Source organism: Dasypus novemcinctus, chromosome 2, assembly GCF_030445035.2.
Source record: "Dasypus novemcinctus isolate mDasNov1 chromosome 2, mDasNov1.1.hap2, whole genome shotgun sequence".
In the NCBI taxonomy this organism is placed as follows: domain Eukaryota; kingdom Metazoa; phylum Chordata; class Mammalia; order Cingulata; family Dasypodidae; genus Dasypus; species Dasypus novemcinctus.
Genome location: NC_080674.1, coordinates 146,857,789 through 146,876,168, shown reverse-complemented (window position 1 = coordinate 146,876,168; position 18,380 = coordinate 146,857,789). Strand labels below are relative to the sequence as shown.

General features: G+C 46.3%; 1 protein-coding gene across 1 annotated transcript in view; it reads right to left on the bottom strand.

Moving 5' to 3' along the window:
- Positions 1–9,869: 9,869 nt before the first annotated feature.
- CTNNA1 (catenin alpha 1) overlaps positions 9,870–18,380 on the bottom strand; it is a 184,215-nt gene continuing 175,704 nt past the window's right edge. Inside the window, exons 12-18 of the mRNA XM_058279415.2 lie at positions 17,558–17,758; positions 16,839–16,990; positions 15,404–15,514; positions 14,059–14,240; positions 13,796–13,901; positions 11,983–12,117; positions 9,870–10,979 (exon numbers count right to left, since the gene is read on the bottom strand). Of these exons, the coding sequence (XP_058135398.1) occupies positions 10,692–10,979; positions 11,983–12,117; positions 13,796–13,901; positions 14,059–14,240; positions 15,404–15,514; positions 16,839–16,990; positions 17,558–17,758 (1,175 nt within the window). The 3' untranslated portion in view covers positions 9,870–10,691. The remainder of the gene's footprint in view (positions 10,980–11,982; positions 12,118–13,795; positions 13,902–14,058; positions 14,241–15,403; positions 15,515–16,838; positions 16,991–17,557; positions 17,759–18,380) is intronic.

The window sequence follows — 18,380 nt, the reverse complement described above, 5'->3', positions numbered from 1 at the left end:
AAGTGGGCCTCCTGGAGGAAGCCTGGGGAGCTGGGCCCCAGTCACACCCTGCAGCCTCACGCAGCCCCTGCCTGCTCCTTGGTGCCCAAAGGAACGGCTAGAGCCGGGGCAGGGAAGGCTTGGAGGGCCTGGATCTGGAAGCTGCGTAGTGGGGCTGGGCTACTTGCTAGTTGGGGGACTTGCGGGAGTGCCTGGGTCAATTTCCTCAGCAGTCACGTGGGAGCAGTAAACATCAACACCTCACCAGTTGGTTGTAAAGATGAAATGGGGTCTTGACACCGACTTTGAGAGTGAAATGCTCACCCCGCCTTAGATCCTGGGCTCCAAGGAGGCGGGGTGAGCATTTCAGGATTGCCTTGGGCTTCGACTCTCCAGGCCTCTGGCGCCTTCACAGCTGCCCGCTTCCTGCTTTCCAATATTTTTTGATAGATTGGTTTAAATCAATAAGTGGTTTGCGCAGTTCAACAAGTATTGCCCAGCACGTGCCAGGCGCCCAGCACTTTCCTGAAGGACCCCCGGTCAGTGCAGTGAGGATGGGGGGGAACAAGTCTGAAGCAGAGATGAAGAGTGACATCCTCACTGAGACCTTAGAGCAAGGCATGGGTGTGGGCTGGGGTTTTCCATCATGACCGGAGGGATGATTTTAGGTGAGGTATAAACAATATTAAAATGTTATTTTAATGTATATTAGACAAAATGCAATTAGCACATCAAACATGATTTCACAGATACTGCTTAGGAGGAGGCTACGTTGGGTATGGTAGTCTTTTTTGATAAATAATAGTATTAAGGTCAGAATGAGGATGTGGCAAAGGTGATGACAGAGGCAGGTAGGTGTCTGAAGCAAAGACCAGGCTCGGTGATGAGGTCACAGCGAGAATGAGGGACCTGCCCGGGAACCAGGCTCCAGACAGCAGTGCGGGTGCAGATGGCTGGATCAGTGCTGGAATTTCAAGGACACGCATAACTGCCAGCAGGTCAGGTGGCAGTGGGCAGCCTCCAGAGAGAGGGCTTTAGGCAGGGGCTTAACTTTGTCAACTTTGTCATAAGTGTGTTAGGAAGATTACTTTTGCTATGAGCAAAGGATGGATAAGGGGTGCTGGGAACTGAGGTAGGAAGCAGAGTTAGGATGAAAGCTCGGGGTCTTGGCTTCTACTGGAGAGAAGTGGATGGATTGAGAGAAAACAGAGGTAGATTGGATGGGACCTGGGGACCATTTTAGCCATTGTCAAGTGTACAATTCAGTGGTATTAATTACAATTACAGTATTGTGCTGCTACTACTAACATCCGTTACCCAATCTTTTCATACCCTCAAACAGAAACTCTGCACTTCTTAAACAATAATTCCCTATTCCCCTCACTGCCTGGCCTCTAGGTAACCTGCAATCTACTATCTGTGTCTTGGTATTTCATATATACAAAATCAAATATTTGTCCTTTTGTGTCTGGCTTATTTCACTCAACGTGTCTTCAGAGTTCATTCATGTTGTAGCATGTATCACAACTTCGTTCCTTTTACAGCTGAATAATATATACCACATTTATTTATCCATTCATCGGTTGTTGGATGCTTGGGTTGCTTATACTTCTTGGCTATTGTGAAAAGCACTACTATGGGTTGGGCTATCCATGGAACTGGGGGAGGGCTGGAGGAAGGAACGGGTCAACTTGGGATTTGTAGGTCTGTGGTTAAAACTACAATGGTGGGAATGTTCTTTTAGCAAATGGCGCAGGGGAGCGTTACTGGTGCAGGGTGTTGGGGGTGGAGGGATATGTGGGAAAGGGTGCATCTAGGGCATGCCTCTGGAATATGAAAGTGTTCGTCTTGTCATAGGGTATTATTGCAGTGTGTGGAGACCCACACAATAAGCAAGAAAATATTACACTCCCATCCTGGGGCGTCCTGCTATGTTCTCAAATAGAGATGCAAGTCTCTCTCGAGAAAACAGTCCCTAATAAAAAGATGGACAATATGTCAAGTCCTCAATATTAATGCATGTAACTATGACCCTTATTCTTTAAAAATTGCAACTTAGTGGCTACCAAGGATCCAGAGGGGAGGAGGAGGGAAGAATGGATGGAGCATGGGGCATTTTTAGGGCACTGGAATCGTTCTGCATGATCTTAGAATAATGGATACAGGCCATTATGCATTTTGTTAGAACCTGTAAAAATGTATGGTACAGAATGTGAACCATAATGTAAACCATTGACTATGGTTAGAAGCAGCGCTTCAAGATTTTTTCATCAATTGTAAGAAAGGTACCATACTCATGTAAGACCTTATTAATAGGGGAAATCATGAGAGGGGGAGTGGTGGAGTATATGGGAATTCCCTATACTTTCAATGTGACTTTTCTGTAACCTAAAGCTTCTTTGGAAAAAAAGACACTGGGGGAACATACAGAAGAAATTGTCACTGTACGTAAAAGATAACATCTTACAGGGATGATAGATAACATGCAAAAAAATTGTATTTTATTTTGTATTTTTGTATTGCTTATATTTATTATTGCTTTGCTTTGGCAGAGGTTTTGCATTGCAGAAAAGCCGCAGCTGTGACAGAGGAGGATCACTGGGGTGGGTGTCAGTGGTGGGGGCATGTGTGCTGAGGGGTGCACCTGGGGCATGTCTCCAAGGAATATGAATGTGTTCAAGTGGTCATGGGGTGTTGTCTCAGTGGGTGGAGACCCACAGAATACTGAATTCCCAGCCAGAGGAGTCCTGATACATCCTCTGTAAGTGGCAAGAATCTCTAGAGTACATGGGCATTGCCCATGAAGGAGGACTTATGACCCTTGTTCTTGTGAAATTCAAACATAGCCTAGTAATATATATCACCTAAGAGTTACCTCCTGAAAGCCTCCTTGTTGCTCTGATGTGGCCGCCTCTCTCTAAGCCAAACTCAGCATATAAACTCACTACCTTCCCCCCAGCATGGGACATGACTCCCAGGCATAAGCCTCCCTGGCACTAAGGGATTATTACCAAAGGCCAACTAGCAATGCATTTGGAAAAAATGACATTGATTAAGAGGGGAAAATATTAAATACAAATGAATTTTTATGGCTAAGATATTTCAAAGTGAGTTGGGAGGTCATTCCAGAGGTTTTACTTATGCTTGTCTTAGGAGGATCTCACTGCTGCAGTAAATAGTGCCTCAAGCTGGGAGGATCTTGAGGGATCTAGAGACATCTGGACACTATACGCAGGGCAGACAACCCCAGAAATTCTACACCATATCAGAGGGGCTTACCTTGGAAAATATGTTAATCTATCCCTCCAATGTATCAGTTAGACTCATTTATGATTTTCCTACACATGGTTCTTATGCCCTTTTTAATTGAACCTATAATTAGCACTATACCCATTAAATGTGTCCCAGAGACTTAAATCTTTGGGCTGTGTTCATATGCTGGTTGAGCTCTGAATCTCAGCAGAGTTGCAGCTAACACATACTCTCCACTTCATCGGACTTGCCCAGGATAACTAACAAAGGATGATGACAGACAATGCCCACCCCAAAAACAATATCTACAACTGCAAGCAAGACAGTTTCATCCATCTGCCCATGGAATCTAAACCCCCTTCTCAGTCAAAAGCAGAGTGGACATCACCATCCCCAAATCCTCAAGACAGAGGAATAAATGAACATAAAGGGGGAATGCAACTATAGACTGAAGTAGACTTATTAATTAGAGTAGTTGAGTTTATAAAATAATCATGCGTAATATACAAGATTCCCATATACCAACCTATCAACAATGCTTTGCATTGTTGTGGAACATTTGTTACAACTGATGAAAAAGCATCAAAATATTACTACTAACTATATTCTATAGCTTATGTTAGGTGTATTTTCCCCATAAGCCAGTGTGGCAGTTTGAGATTATTTTATGAATCCCAAAAATAAAAATCATATTTATAAACTAATTTATTCTTGTGGGTGTGATACTTTTGGTTGAAGTAAATTCAGCTGAAGGGACTTTGATTAGGTTACTTGATTAAGATTGATTTTAGGGCTTTTGACTGCACTACATCAATCAGTAAGGCATAACTCAGGTTGGGTCTCTGCCTCCTTGCTGGCTCTAATATAAGTGGAAACACAGAGAAAGACTGATTGAGACAGACACAGGAAGAGAGCTGTCATTTTTCTGCTCTGTGAGCCTAACAGAAAGGAGGCTTGAATAGCGGAGGCCCCATGGAGAGATGAGCCATTTGCTGATGACTTACAGCTGAAGTTGGGAAGAGAGCAGAACAGCTGAGACTGATAGAGGACACCCTAAGATACAAGCCCTATGCCAGTTTGCAGCTGAAATAAGGAAGAAAGCAGAGCAACTGAGCCAGAAAGGAAGCCCGGATGGGAAGCAGAGATCAAGCAGAGATCGTCCACCATCTTGCTTCAACACATGGCAGCTGGCTTTGGGAGAAAGCACTTCTTATGGTGCTTCCAGGGGTGGTGTTGGGCAGATCACATAGTCCAAGAGGGACCCTATGGCCTGCCAGCCACTACCTTCTCAAACGTGTCTGCCACTGTCTTTGGGGAGAGGTAGCCCACTACTACACAGCGGTCCCAGTAACTGCTACTATGAAGAAAGTACTCAGGGTTCTCACGATGAATCAGGACTTTCAGAACCTGTAAGAAGTGAAAATGGAGTTACATACCAAAAAAACCCCACAATAGTATTGACATTTATAGTTACCAGTATGGTTATCTTTATCAGAGGTCTTTATTTTTTTAAGATTTTTAAATTTAATTCTCTCCCCTTCACCCCCACCCCCACCCCCACCCCAGTTGTCTGCTCTCTGTGTCCATTCACTGTGTGTTCTTCTGTGTCCGCTTCTATTCTTGTCAGTGGCCTGGGAATCTGTCTCTCTTTTTGTAGCATCATCTTGCTGCATCAGTTCTCCGTGTGCATGGTGCCACTCCTGAGCAGGCTGGACTTTCATGCTGGGCAGCTCTCCTTATGGGGTGCACTCCTTGAGCGTGGGGCTCTCCCCTGCATGGCATGGTACTCCTTGTGCACATCAGCACTGCTCATGGGCCAGCTCCACACGGGTCAAGTAGGTCCTGTGTTTGAACCGTGGACCTCCCATGTGGTAGGCAGATGCTTTATCTGTTGAGCCAAGTCCACTTCCCCTTTATTTTCACCACTTCAATTCATATCTGAAGCATTCCCTTGAACTCTGCTTGTATAGGGCAGGTTTAGTCGTGTCAAACTCCCTAAGCTTTTGTTTATAGGGGAATACCTTAACTTCCCTCTCATTTTTAAAAGAAAGTCTTGCTGGATATAAAATTCTTGGTTGGCAATTTTCTTTTAGCATTTTAATTATTTTGTCTCACTGTCTTCTTGCCTACATAGTTTCTGATAAGAAACCAGCACTTAACCTTATTGGAATTCCCTTGTACTCAACTCATACTATTCTCTCACAGCTTTCAGCGCTCTCCCCTTGCCCTAGGCATTGGATAGTTTGATAACTATGTGTCTGGTCATGGTTCTTTTTGAGTTTATCCTGTTTGGGGTTTGTTTGGCTTCTTGAATGTGCACTGTATTAGTCAGCCAAAGGGGTGCTGATGCAAAATACCAGAATTTGGTTGGTTTTTATAAAGGGCATTTATTTGGGGTAGGAGCTTACAGTTACTAGGCCATACAGCATAAGTTACTTCCCTCACCAAAGTCTATTTTCATGTGTTGGAGCAACATGGCTGCTGACGTCTGTGAGGATTCACGCTTTCTGGGTCAGCTCCCCTATTTCTTCACAAGGTCATCTGTAGACTATGAGGCTCTCTAGGCTTTGCCTCTCTCCACAAGGTCAGCTGTAGACTATCATGCGAACGGCTCTGTCTTTTTCCCCAGGATCCAGCTTAAGACTTCAACATCAAACTCCAACATCAGAAACCTGCAACTCTGTCCTTTGCCGTGCTTTTTATCTGTAAGTCCCCACCCACCAAGAGGCAGGGACTCAATGCCCTGATGATGTGGCCCAATTAAAGCCCTAATCATACCTCAATCAGGCCCAGGTACAGATCAGATTACAAACATAATCCAATATTTTTGGAATTCATAACTGTATCAAACTGCTACACACTTATTCAAGTATTTCATTAAATTGGGAAGCTTTCTGCCATTATTTCTTTAAATATTCTTTCTGTTCCTTTCTCCTTTCCGAAACTCCCATAATATGTATATTGGTACATCTGATGGTATCCCACAGATTTCTTATACTATTTTCTTCTTCTTAAAAGATTTTTTAAAAATGTATTCTCCCCACCTCATTGTTTGTGCTCCGTCTGCACTTTCTTTTTACTTGTTCTTTCTCCTCCTCCTGTTCTTCTTTTATCTCCTCAAGCATATTGTAGATTGCTTTTAAAGTCTTTGGTATGTCCTAGTGGTCCTCTTCGTAGATGGTTTCTGGATTTTTATTTTGTTCCTTTGCATGGGCCATCATTTTCTGTTTCTTTGTTTATCTTGTAATTTTTTGCTGCACAATGTACATTTTAATATTTTAAAGTTTTAACTCTGGTCCTTAAGTTTGTGTCTAGCTAGTGATATGACACAGATTTCCAAAAAATGCCAGGCACTAACAAAAACAGACACACCAAAGCATAAAGCACCTTTTGGACTTTGCAAACTGATTCTGCTTTGGCTGTTAGTTTCCTTCAGTGCTCAGCTCTCACATAAGCTCAGTCCAAGCCTGAGTGGAGCCGTGGAGTGTGCTTCTTCTCCTGGGCTTGTTTATTGGTGGCTTTAGGAATTCCACCTACTTATGTTTTCAGTAGTTCCAATGCCCCTACAGTTCCTTTGAATTAGACTTTCATCCCCTCCTGGGTGTTTTGTTGTTTGAGTTAACGCAGGTAGTCCTTTGCCCAAGGCTGTTTTGACTTACCTCTTTTACTCTTTTAGTTGTCCTCAGGCTGCTTCTCAGCCTTCAGAACAAGTTGTGGAAGAAGAACCCAAGACCAGTTTCCTGGTTCAGTCTTTAGGCTTCCAGTGGATAGTCTGGCACTGACATACAGGAACTCCAGGATATGCCTAAGGGACACTCTACTCCCTCTGGAATGGGGCCAGTGACCCACACTGAGAGTGCAGGCTGCTTCCACAGGGCTCTGGGGAGGGAATAGGAGAGGGGATAGCAGGGGCACCACAACCTTTACTTACTGTTTCTCAGGCTCCTTTTCTCAGAGTCAGCACTTGCCCAGGTACGGTAACCCTTAAAACTGTTTTCTGGAGTTTTGAGGCAACTCTGCCAGTTTTTGCTGGTTGTTCAAAGATTCTGTGGGGGGATGGTACTCTGAAATGTCTTATGTTACGGTCTTGGTAGATCAGTTCATGGGATAAGGTGGCTTTTGATGAAACATTTTAAGGAAATCCTAAAATAAGTACAGAGCCATCTTTGAGGAAAGTACATCCCAGGCAGTGGCAACCACAGTGCAAAGGCTGATGCAGGTACAAGCTTGGTTGAGTTCGGGGAATTTCTGAGACCAGGGACAGAAGCAGAAAACAAGAGAATGGTGAAAGAAAAGGCCAGAGAAGGGCAAGAGACCACTTAGAACTTTGGCTTTTACCAACATCAATGGAAGCCACTGGCAGCTTTGAGCTAAGGGAATGACATTGTTTTATAGAAATTATTCTGACTGCTGTGTAGAGTGCGCACAGAGGTGGAGGAGCCAGGATGCAGCAGGGCGTCTACTGGCGATGTGACAGTGGTCTAGGCCTGTGGCAGTCTACCGCCTGGCACTTGCACCCGCTGTTGTCCTTTCCCATATTTATCGGGTTGGGTCTCTGTGACCAAGAGAATATGAGAGAAATGATGGTCTATCACTTCCGAGAACAGGTTTTAAAAAAACCACTATAGCTTCTGCATTAGTCAAAGGGGTGCTGATGCAAAGTACCAGAAATGTCAGCTTTTATAAAGGGTATTTATTTGGGGTAAAAGGTCACAGTTACAAGGCCCTAAAGAGTCCAATCCAAGGCTGCTTTCTCACCAAAGTCAGATGGCATGTGTAGAAGGATGGCGGCGATCTTGACCTGGTCTCTCCCAGGGCCTTCCTCTTCCTCTTGAGGCTCTGTGGGCCCAGGTTCTTCCTGATCTTGGCTCGAAGCTGGCGCGTAGGGTTTGTCTCTCAGGGCTTACTATATCCAGCTTCTGGCACTGGCGCCTTCCATTCTGGGCTTTCTCAGCTGCAAACCATCAGACAAATGGCTCATTTTCCTTCCCGGGGCTGCAAGATCAAAGCCCCCTCCTCTTCCATGCCTGAGGAGCTCGCTCTTCCCATCTTCTTCTGTGTGTCTTCTTGAGTGAGTGTCCATTTATACAGGCCACAGGGAGCAGGGACTGAATGCAAGCTACAGAAACATCTTACTTATGTAGCCCAACGAGAAGCCTAAATTGATTTTATCAAGTAAACTTAATCAGAGGCCCCTAACCGAATCTGATATTATACAATCAAAGCGTATCACACCAGAGAAACAGACCAGTTTACAACACAATCCTTTTTCTTTCTTGGGATTCATAAATAATATCAAACTGCCACAGCTTCCTTCTTGGTTGCCTTCTCTCAGCTCGTTCACTCTGGGGACGCCAGCTACCAGGCTGTGAGGTGCTCTATGGAATGGCCCACGCAGCAAGGCACATGCACTCAGAGCTTGGAAGCAGATCCCCCAGTGCCGGAGGAGGCTTCAGAGCCCCCAAGTCAGAACCACTCAGCCAAGCTGCTCCTGGAGTCTTCAGAGATTGAGTGAGGTAATAAACATTTGTTGCTTTGGCTGCTGAGTTTTTGGGCAATTTGTTAAACTGTAATAACTTACACAGTGATGAAGGCTTAGACCAGGTAATAGTCTGGTGGGTGGATGGATGTTGGATTCACTTTAAAGGTAAGGTTTGATATTTAGGCATTTGGCCTGAGAAATAAGGTAACCAATAGTGCCAACTAGAGAGGTGAGGAAGACAGCAGGGAGGTGGAGAGAGACGGCGAGCAGTTTGGAAGGTCAAGTTTGACGGTGTATTAGACCTCCAGGTGGAGAATCCAGGAGACAGTCACACAAGCTGAGTTCAGCAGGGAAGTCAGCATTTGGATGGTATAAACCAGCAGTCTGGTTTGACATTAGAAGAGTGAGTGTAAACAGAGAGCAGAAGGGGTTCAGGTCCTCAGCCCTCGACCACATTTAACAACTAGGAAAAGGAGAACGAGCATCTCCGAAGGAAGCAAGCCACAAGGAGAGTCCTGCGTCGCACACGAAGCGGTAAGGGAAGGAGCTCAATTCTGAAACATGGTAAGAGGAGGAGGCATGCAGCCCCCTGGCACCAAGGAGCCAGCCACCTTGGCAAGAGGGACAGCAGTGGCGAGGCGGGGCCGAGGGCTCACTGGGACGGTGTGCAGGGGGATGGAAGCGGGGAAGCGAAGCGGGACAGAGACCCGACACTTCAGCAGTTATGCTCGAGATGGGGATGCTTGCAGGGAAGGGACACGGGGTTGAAGAGGGCGTTTACCTTTAAGGCTATTATGATGGTATGGTTGTACACTGACAGCAGTAATTCAGGAGAGAGAGGGGAGATATTCATGGTGAAGTCAAGGAGGCCACCAAGGTTTTGACCTAACCTCCTGGAAGAACAGACGTTAGAGTCCCAACTTGGGGATCACTGGCAGAGTAGGTGCAGGTTGGGGCATTTGAACGGACAAGGGACACTGTTGTGTGGGCTGGCCTGACAGATGCAAGGCCATAGAGCCCTCAGCCAGAGCCCTCACGGGACAGCACTGTCCCAGGGCCAGGAGGAGGATACTCAGGAGGGCGCAGAGTACTGCAGGAGCGGGGGGCAAACATGACCCTGCTGGAGCGCGGAGAATACAACTCGGGCCTTGTAGACTTGGTTTCATAGTGGACTTTATTGGGAAATGTTAGTGTACAAAATTCAAATTCATAAAATTTAAATAAGATGCTAAAATTATACCTTGTAGCTACAGTAATCACTATAGTAATCACAAATAAGGTAAAGTCTAAATTATTGCCTAAGCAAACACTATTTTGTCAGGCTTCTCTCGCAAGCCCAAGGCAGGAAAAACTGCAATTATTAGAAATAAGCCCAATGGTGAATCTGCATGTGAAGCTGGAAGGGGGTGGGGGCATGTTCTGATTACAGCATCACAACATTCTAGTCTGAAAAAGGCAACTTTATTAATGTCCTGCAGCAAAGTACATTAGTAAATTTTCATTTTGTCAGCAAGCGAGTAATCCATTTTATCCATGATACCCTGTTATGTTTTGCTGGGTTCTGCATGGTTTGTCCCTCTGAAGACCTTTCTGGGGATGTTCCCTCTCCAGGGGCTGCTTCCTCTGATGCCCACAATGCTCGCTGGTTACCCAAATGCCCGACTGCCACTGAGCACACGAGCGCCACGGCTTAGCCAGGAGTGTTATCAACAAGCTAATGTGATTTCTCTTTGGTTATGGAATTTTTATTTAAGCTTATAAAAAAATATATAGATAGAAATAGGTTCCTGAATCCTAAAAGCAGTTTTGACCAATTTAAACACAAACATGTCCTTGCAAAATTCACCACCTGGCCAATTAAAAATCTGCCTATTTCCCTGTGGAATCTAACATCAGTGATCTATTTAGCAAATACATCTGCGTGAAGAACAGCGGCTGATCTTTAGGAGCGAGGGTGGGGCAGCCGGCTGGGGCAGGCTCAGATGCTGTCCATGGCTTTGAACTCACTCAGGGCCTGCACCGGGTTCACGTGCTTCTTCTGCGAAGCCCGTTTAATCTTGGTCTGTGTCTCATCCTGTTTCTCTCTCTTCACTAAGGGCTTTTTCTCGGGCGCCTTCATCTTCCAGGACACGGCAGGGAGGTTGAGGGAAGCCATGCCCTGAGACTTCTGGTACTTGGTGGAGGCCACGTAGGAGGCCTTCACAGTCTGCACCACGGCGTTCATCAGGTTCTTGGCTGCCTGGATCAGGGACATGGCACTGTCCACCTGAAAGGCACAGACGGGGCGGTGAGGACACGGCCCTGGCCTCCTGCCCACCCCCACGAGGGCCTGGGCCTGCGGACGCTGACAGCAGCCCCATCTCTCATGACGGGATCTCAAGGGCTGCTCTTATCCCCATACCCTGGAGATGCTGTGTTTTGGATCCTTTGAAGAAGAAAAGGGAGTGGTAATGAAAACAGGCATCTTAGTAGCCCTTTTCAAGTTTTTATTCACTCAAACTAGTTGAGGGAGGACCTGCCTCTTTCTTTTGGGCCCTGTGAGGGCTCACATGGAGCTACAACCACAAGTACCAAACTGAGGAGGAAGGGGAGGGGGAGGGGCCAGGCCACCCAGGCAGACCCCCATCCAGCAGTCACGACAAGGGTCTCCTCCACTCATTTAGAGAATTTAGAAAACTGCTCCCTCGTGAGAGGGGCATTTATGTTGCAGAGACGGTATATCCCCAGCATATAAAGTATTTCTTTTAAAGGAAATTCAGTGGGACTAGCAGAAGCCAGGGGGAATCAGTGAACCCCAGCACACCCAGCGTAACTTCCTCCTTCCCCCACGACAAGGTGAGAAGAGGTCCAGAACTGTGACATAGTAAACAGAAAAAGGAATAGATACTTGGGCACTCTGAGGGGTGGAGGGAGTTTGAGGAAGCAACTATGCAATTTTTGAACAGGCTAATTCCTCTCTGGGGAAAAAAAAGGCAAAGAAGATAAAAATACTTTTTCCCAGTGAGTGGCCAGCAAAAGGGAAGAGGCCAGCCCTCATAATAGCTCACAGCTGTCACTGCACCATGCTAAACAGAGCTACAGTTGAGCAGTGACTAGGTGACGTGCAGCCCTGGGCCCCTGGGACCAAGGTGAAACCTCAGTGTTTTCCACCACGGACATTCCCAGTTTAGGACAGGTAAGGAGTGTGTATCTGGGCAACTGGCTGCTTTCATTCTGGACAAGGGCCAGCACAATCCCACTGACCACCCCTTTTCACCAATTCCACTCACCCCGGAGACAACGAGCTCTCCGCCGAGGTTCTGCACCTCGGCCTTGACTTTGCTGCAGATGTTGAGCTGGTGGCAATAGAGGGCGATGCGCTGCAGGTAGGCCAGCAGGTCCTGCTTGCAGGCCGAGTCTGGGCACTGAGGGGAGAGCAAGCACAAGCAGGCCCTCTGCTCAGGGCTATTTCTGAAAGGCTCAGTATGGCACTAACATGCTTTCTTGTTCTCCTTGCTAGAGCAAAGGGCCCGAGAGATAAGCTACGTGGAGGAATGCCTCGTTTTATTGTGCTCCGCAGAAATTGCATTTTTTACAAAGTTTGTGGCAACTCTGCAACGAGCAAGTCTATTGGTGCCATTTTTCCAATTAGCATGTGCTCACTTCGTGTCTGTGTCATGTTTTAATTAAGGTACGTACAGAGATTTTTTTTTAGACACAATGCTACTGTACTTAGTACACTACAGTCTAGTGTAAACCTAACTTCTACATTTTAAATCCATGACTTGCTTCATTGCGGCACTCTGGAACAAACCCACAGTCTCTTCCAGGTATGCCTGAAGTTACCTGGCGGCAGTCACCACCCCTACCCTACTATCTGCTTGAGGATGGAGGCAAGTGATGCAATTTAAGTGGTTCATGAAACCCTGACTCTGCTGCCCAGCACTGGCTGTACTTTCTTTTAAAAGATTTATTTTTTATTTATCTCTTCCCCCCTCTCCGAGTTGTCTGTTCTCTGTGCCCATTCGCTGTGTGTTCTTCTGTGACCGTTTATATTCTTGTCAGCGGCACCGGGAATCTGTGTTTCTTTTTATTGTGTCATCTTGCTTTGTTAGCTCTCCATGTGTGCGGCGCCATTCCTGGGCAGGCTGCACTTTCTTTCGTGCTGGGTGGCTCTCCTTACGGGGTGCATTCCTTGCGTGTAGGGCTCCCCTGCGCGGCAGGGCACTCCTTGCACGCATCAGCACTGCACATGGGCCAGCTCCACATGGGTCAAGGAGGCCCAGGGTTTGAACCGCGGACCTCCCATGTGGTAGGCAGACGCCCTATCCACTGGGCCAAGTCCGTTTCCCTGGCTGTTCTTTCTGATCCTCCCTCTCACTGACTGCTTGACGGCAGGGAAACCACTCCTGTCAAGGACTCCACCCCAGGCCTGTGGACAGTGTGGAAGCCATGCCATGCCTTGCCCAGGTGAGAACAAGCTCCAGCAAGCAAAAGCCTGGGTATGGGGCCAAGTCAGAATGTTTTAACAAGGCGATAACCCTCCAAATGTATAGCTCTTGTGCTCAGAGGCACATTATCTGCTCAAGAAGGAGGCACGACTGTAAATACCAGATGAAAGATGGCATTAATTTCAGGCAAATGAGGAGGAGGGATGAGTTAACCCAAGCAAGCAGAGGACTTGGGGCTGCTGAAGACCTGACCAGAAGAAGGGACCTTCTTCAAGGGAGAGAAGGCCCTGCCTGGTTCCTCCTCTTTCTGGCTCCAGTGCTACAGAAACAGCTATGGCCCAGAGAAAAGAACTGAGAGCTAATAAAGACAGAGGGTAACAGCAGAGGCTATTTTTAGCTGGAGAATTTCAGAACATATACACCTGCTTCAGGGATGGACTCTAATGCAGATTGGGCTGGCTCATATGACTTGTCAAAGAAACAAATCCAGAAATCCTTTAAAATCTATGCTTGTATTAACCAAGAAGGTTGGCGAGTAAAAACTAATTTTTAAGATGAGTAGAAGACTGCGGTGGCCCATGGAAGATATGGTTAGAGCTGCCCAAGTCCCAGAATGGAGTGTGGAGACCCACATGACAACTGTGTCACTTACGTGGTCGGCAATGGTGCGGCCAAGCTTATCCATCCTGGATCCTGCCTCAGCAATTTTCTTGGCAGCACTGATCACATCTGATGTATTTTTGAGTGGTCCTTTACCTCTGAAAAAAGAGAAGGATCATGGTATATGAAGCCCTCAGAGCTGACAATAAAAGGACAAGATGTCTACAGAGCAGCAGGCCCAGGGCTGCCCTGGAACACAGTCCTGCCTGCCTGACCTGCCCGTGTGGGTGACCTGTGGGGAAGCAAGTGGCTCACCGGGTAAAATCCGTCATCTCCATCATAATCATGCACATCTGCTTGGCCAGCACAATGATGTCGTTGCCACTGTCATCCCATTTGGACACTTCTGCATCCAGCTTGCTCTTTTCTTCCTGGAAGCTGGCTACCTGTTCTGCAATTTTTGCTTTTTGCTCCTGGGGAAGCTGAGCCATGATTGCCTGAAATCAGAAGCACAGTAATCTCTTACATAAAGAAAATATGAAGTCCTTACAGTGCATTAGCCGAGAATATTTCCAACAGCCAATATACGACACAGGTAGGATAATACTTTAATAGATTTCATTTTGCCTGAAGGGCTATTTCTTTTCATTTTGTGCAAAAGTTTATGGCAGACTGAATTCCTGACCCACTTTTAAGAACAAATTCTAGTGTGGAGGGCAGTGGAGTGTGAGAGAGACATAGAAGGCTACTATGGGAGCTCCATGATCACATCTGCACGGTCAGAACCTGCTTAGCTTCATTCTTCACAGTGTTACCCTTTGCCTCCTGCCTTGGGAGAGGAAACGGGAGAAAGGCTAATGTGTGGAGCCCTTTCCCTGGAGGGCCCTGAAAGGACATTTCCTAAGGCCATATTTTAATTTATAGCCCCAACTTTTCAAGTGAACTATAAATGTGTATGTTTTGAAGAGGGCAGGCAGAGGAGAATTTGCTAAGGAATGTACATTTTGGTGACTTGACACGGCATTTAAATCTACTCGTGCAGCACTAGGAGATCTGTTGCCCTCCTCATAGACTCCGGGGTCCTGAGTCCCACTCAGCTTTCCAAACTGCTCATGACTGACTGCAGCTTAAAACAGAGATGCAATCACTGTCCAAAATGATTTCCAAGGAAAGAGGAAAGGTTTCTTAGCAATATTTCATGGCATCCTACCAAAAACATAAATGCTATTGATAATTTAATGTCTCAAATGCAACAGCTCAGGCTGGTTTTCTTGAATGTACAATATTATCTTTTTTTAATACATGAATAATGAAATATTTCATACCTATGGCAGCACTTAGATGGGCAAAAGAACAATCTTTTCAAATCTCAAATCCTTTTAACAAACACCCCACTGAATGGATGGGCTTAAACGAAAGCCTCAGGTCAAAGTGGAGGAGGCCTGTGCTCCTGCCCTGCTCCCAGCTGAGGAGACCTTTTGGAGGAACTACAACAGACTTGCAGCTGCCACAACTTTGGTCAATGTCACTCCTACTGCAGGAGAAAATGGGTGGAAAACAGTGTTTGGACTATCAGGAGTGTGTTTTCCTGGAAAAGGCCTGATAAAGATAGTGAGGCCCTGCAGAACAAGTTAAATTGCTCCAGAGGGCGCTTCCTTACCCGGGCACTTTGGCCAGCGATCAGCTGGTCATCTTCTGTCTGGATGCTTGTTCTACTTCTGACATCAAAATCTTCTGTCTCAAAGTCAGAGTCATCCAGCTCCTCGGGAGTCTGCCACCAAGACACCATGAGTCAAAACAACCCAAGCATCCAGGCTCCAGCACTGGAGCCCCAGGGCCCACCACCCCAGCTGGACACGTGGGGCTACACACTGCTCAGCATACACCCAGGACCTGCTGTTGATAGAGGTCCACGTCACGTGAACTCTGCTGCCCCTAACCCCGAGGCCTGGACAAAGACAGACTCGTTGAGCTGCACTTGGAGAACATGAAGCCTGGCACCAAGATACCATGACGGAATTCTGGACTTTCCCAACCAGCTCTGGGTAGTAAAGTTAAAATCACTCATCATTCATCTGAGAGTCTCCATTCCACCCGTGCACACGCCAGGCACCACATCAGCACTGCCTAAGAACCAAGAGACGCTGCCACGGGCTTTAGGGCTTCAGTGTCCACCACTGAAACAAGATTCTCTTTATTTGTATAACACAAGGTTTTCACTTCTTAATGTAACTTGCCCAACACCTGTATCTTAAGACTAAGGTGAGAATTGTCCTGGGTGGAAAAGGTTGCAGTCTTAAAAAGAGAGGTGTTCTTTTATATGCTATTAAGCTGACTCTTATGCCTTTCCCACTTTGTGACAAAAAGAAAATTAAATGAATCCTGGGGTACCAAAGGCTGCTATGAAGGTAAAAACAGGCAATGTAATCTTTTGTTTCTTTTTTGTTTATTTGCCCAGCGCCCTGGGTTTGCATGATGGAGTGTCTGAGAGCCCTCTGTTCACGCCAGCCCACAGAGGTCCCTGGACTATTCCTCAGGTGATGAAAATTACTGCTCTTAGAGAAGATAGGTCAAATAGGACCCTGGGCAGGTGGCACATCCATTCAGTCACAGGGAGAGGAGTCGAACACCCCTGATCCAGGGAGCATCACCAGGGGCTGAGCAGTCCAGTCCTCATCTGACCGCAATGGGGTTCTGGCAAAGCAGTGCCTGGGGCACCCTTCAAGGGTAAGAATGACTTCAACTTGCCTTAGGGAAATACTGCCCCATCTGAAACTAACGTAAGAGACTTTCTCTTCTGTGGTTCCCTTCTAACTCACACAGAAGCTTTATACCGTTTTAATTTCGTGACTGTTTCCCTAAATTAAAGCATCAAGGCCAACTCTTGTAGCTCCATGTCTCTGTCCAAGTTTGGGCATTAACTTGCAACTAACAGTCATTGTAGTCAACATAATTAAATATAACTCATTTTAACAGCTTTTAGATTCATGGTTTTAATATACTGCCACTGCATCTGTTGAGTTCCAGAATGATGCATTGCTCAAGTTTAGCAAATGATAAGAAGCTGTTAAAATGTCTGAAATGCCGTTACTCACCCTTATCATCAACACCGCTTTTCTGATGTCCCGGATGCCATCGTACACCAGGCGGGAGGCGTCAATAAACTCGTTCTCATCCATGGGCTGGGCGGGATCTGAGCTGAGGGCCTCCACTGCTGCTTCCACTTGCTCGGTAAACCGTGGCATGACTGTGAAGAAAGGGGCAAGCAGACCCTGCTGGCCAAGCAGATACCATCCTTCCACCAACCTTCCTTAAATTTCTCCATCACACAAGAGGTTTATGATGAAGAGCCTTTACTTCTATCTATGTTGAAGAGCAGTTATGTTTAAAAAATTAAATGCAGTATTTTTCAAACATTTGAGTTATTTTCTTTGTGACCAGATTCCACAATATAGATAGGGTTTGGATGGCTGAGAACATGAGGTGTGATTAACTCGAGACCTTGTTTAAAATTGGAATCCGACTTTAGTATTTATTCTCTAACAGTAGACTTAACTCACAGGTTGTCTTTGTGTTCAGAATTAGACCCGAGATCACCCATTACTGTGAAGGAAATGCGCTTGTGAGGCCTTAATTTGGCTGACCGACTTCCTATAGGTCTGATGCACCAGTCAGACTTCTCTAAGCTGAGTGCCGATCACATACCCTCTTAACCACAGGGCCTGACATTCTTTTCTGGGCTGAAAATATGGCCCTGCCCCACCTAGACCATCTGGTGTTTGGGGAGCACTGGACAGGGAGGGAGCCCCAGTACCTGTGTTAGACAGCAGCTTGGTGGCCTCCAGCACCTTCTCCGTGTAGACCCCTGGCTCATAGTTGTCCATCTCTGAGGTGACTACGTGAATGACCCGAGCTGCCCGGCCTCGAATTGCACCAGCTGTGCGGTCCAGCCCATCCACATCTTTCTCTTGGAGAGCAATGACGCATTTGTTCACATCTTCCAAAATGTGATTCTCTGAGCAACAAGCAGAAAGCTGAATGAGGGAAGAGGTCTTCTACTAGAGGTGACAATGCAAGACAGTATCAATCATTTATAGAGCACTCTGCGCCAACCACAGAGCCAAAGGCTTTCCATGTCATCATTTCACTGAGGTGAACAGATTAAATGTTTGATTAACTATCCAACAGAAACACAACCTGACAGCACTGCAAGAACAATCTTCATTCCAGGTAAGAGAAAGAGAGATTGAGAGAGAGAGATACCCATCTTTGAGGCAGAGTTTTGTAAGCCAGGCTGAAATTTCAGATCACAGAAAAATTAAAAACTTTTCTTTCTGCTTAAATAATTTTGATGACCTTACATTTCAAAGTCTAAATCTGAACAGAAGTTTACCAAACCCCACTATCACCTCAGCCCCCGAGATGCTGATGGTGCTCAGACAAACTACCAAGAAGCCAGCACAGCCCTGGAAAGATGGTGCTGCTGAAGTGCAGGCTGAGGGCACTGAGGAAGTCCACCGCGGACACATACTTAGGCCCTTCTCATCATTGTGAGTTGAGCCTGTTCGTTATTTGCAGGGTGCCTCGAGGTAGAAACCCTTGCATACTGTTGAACTGAAAATGGCTCCTGCCACTCA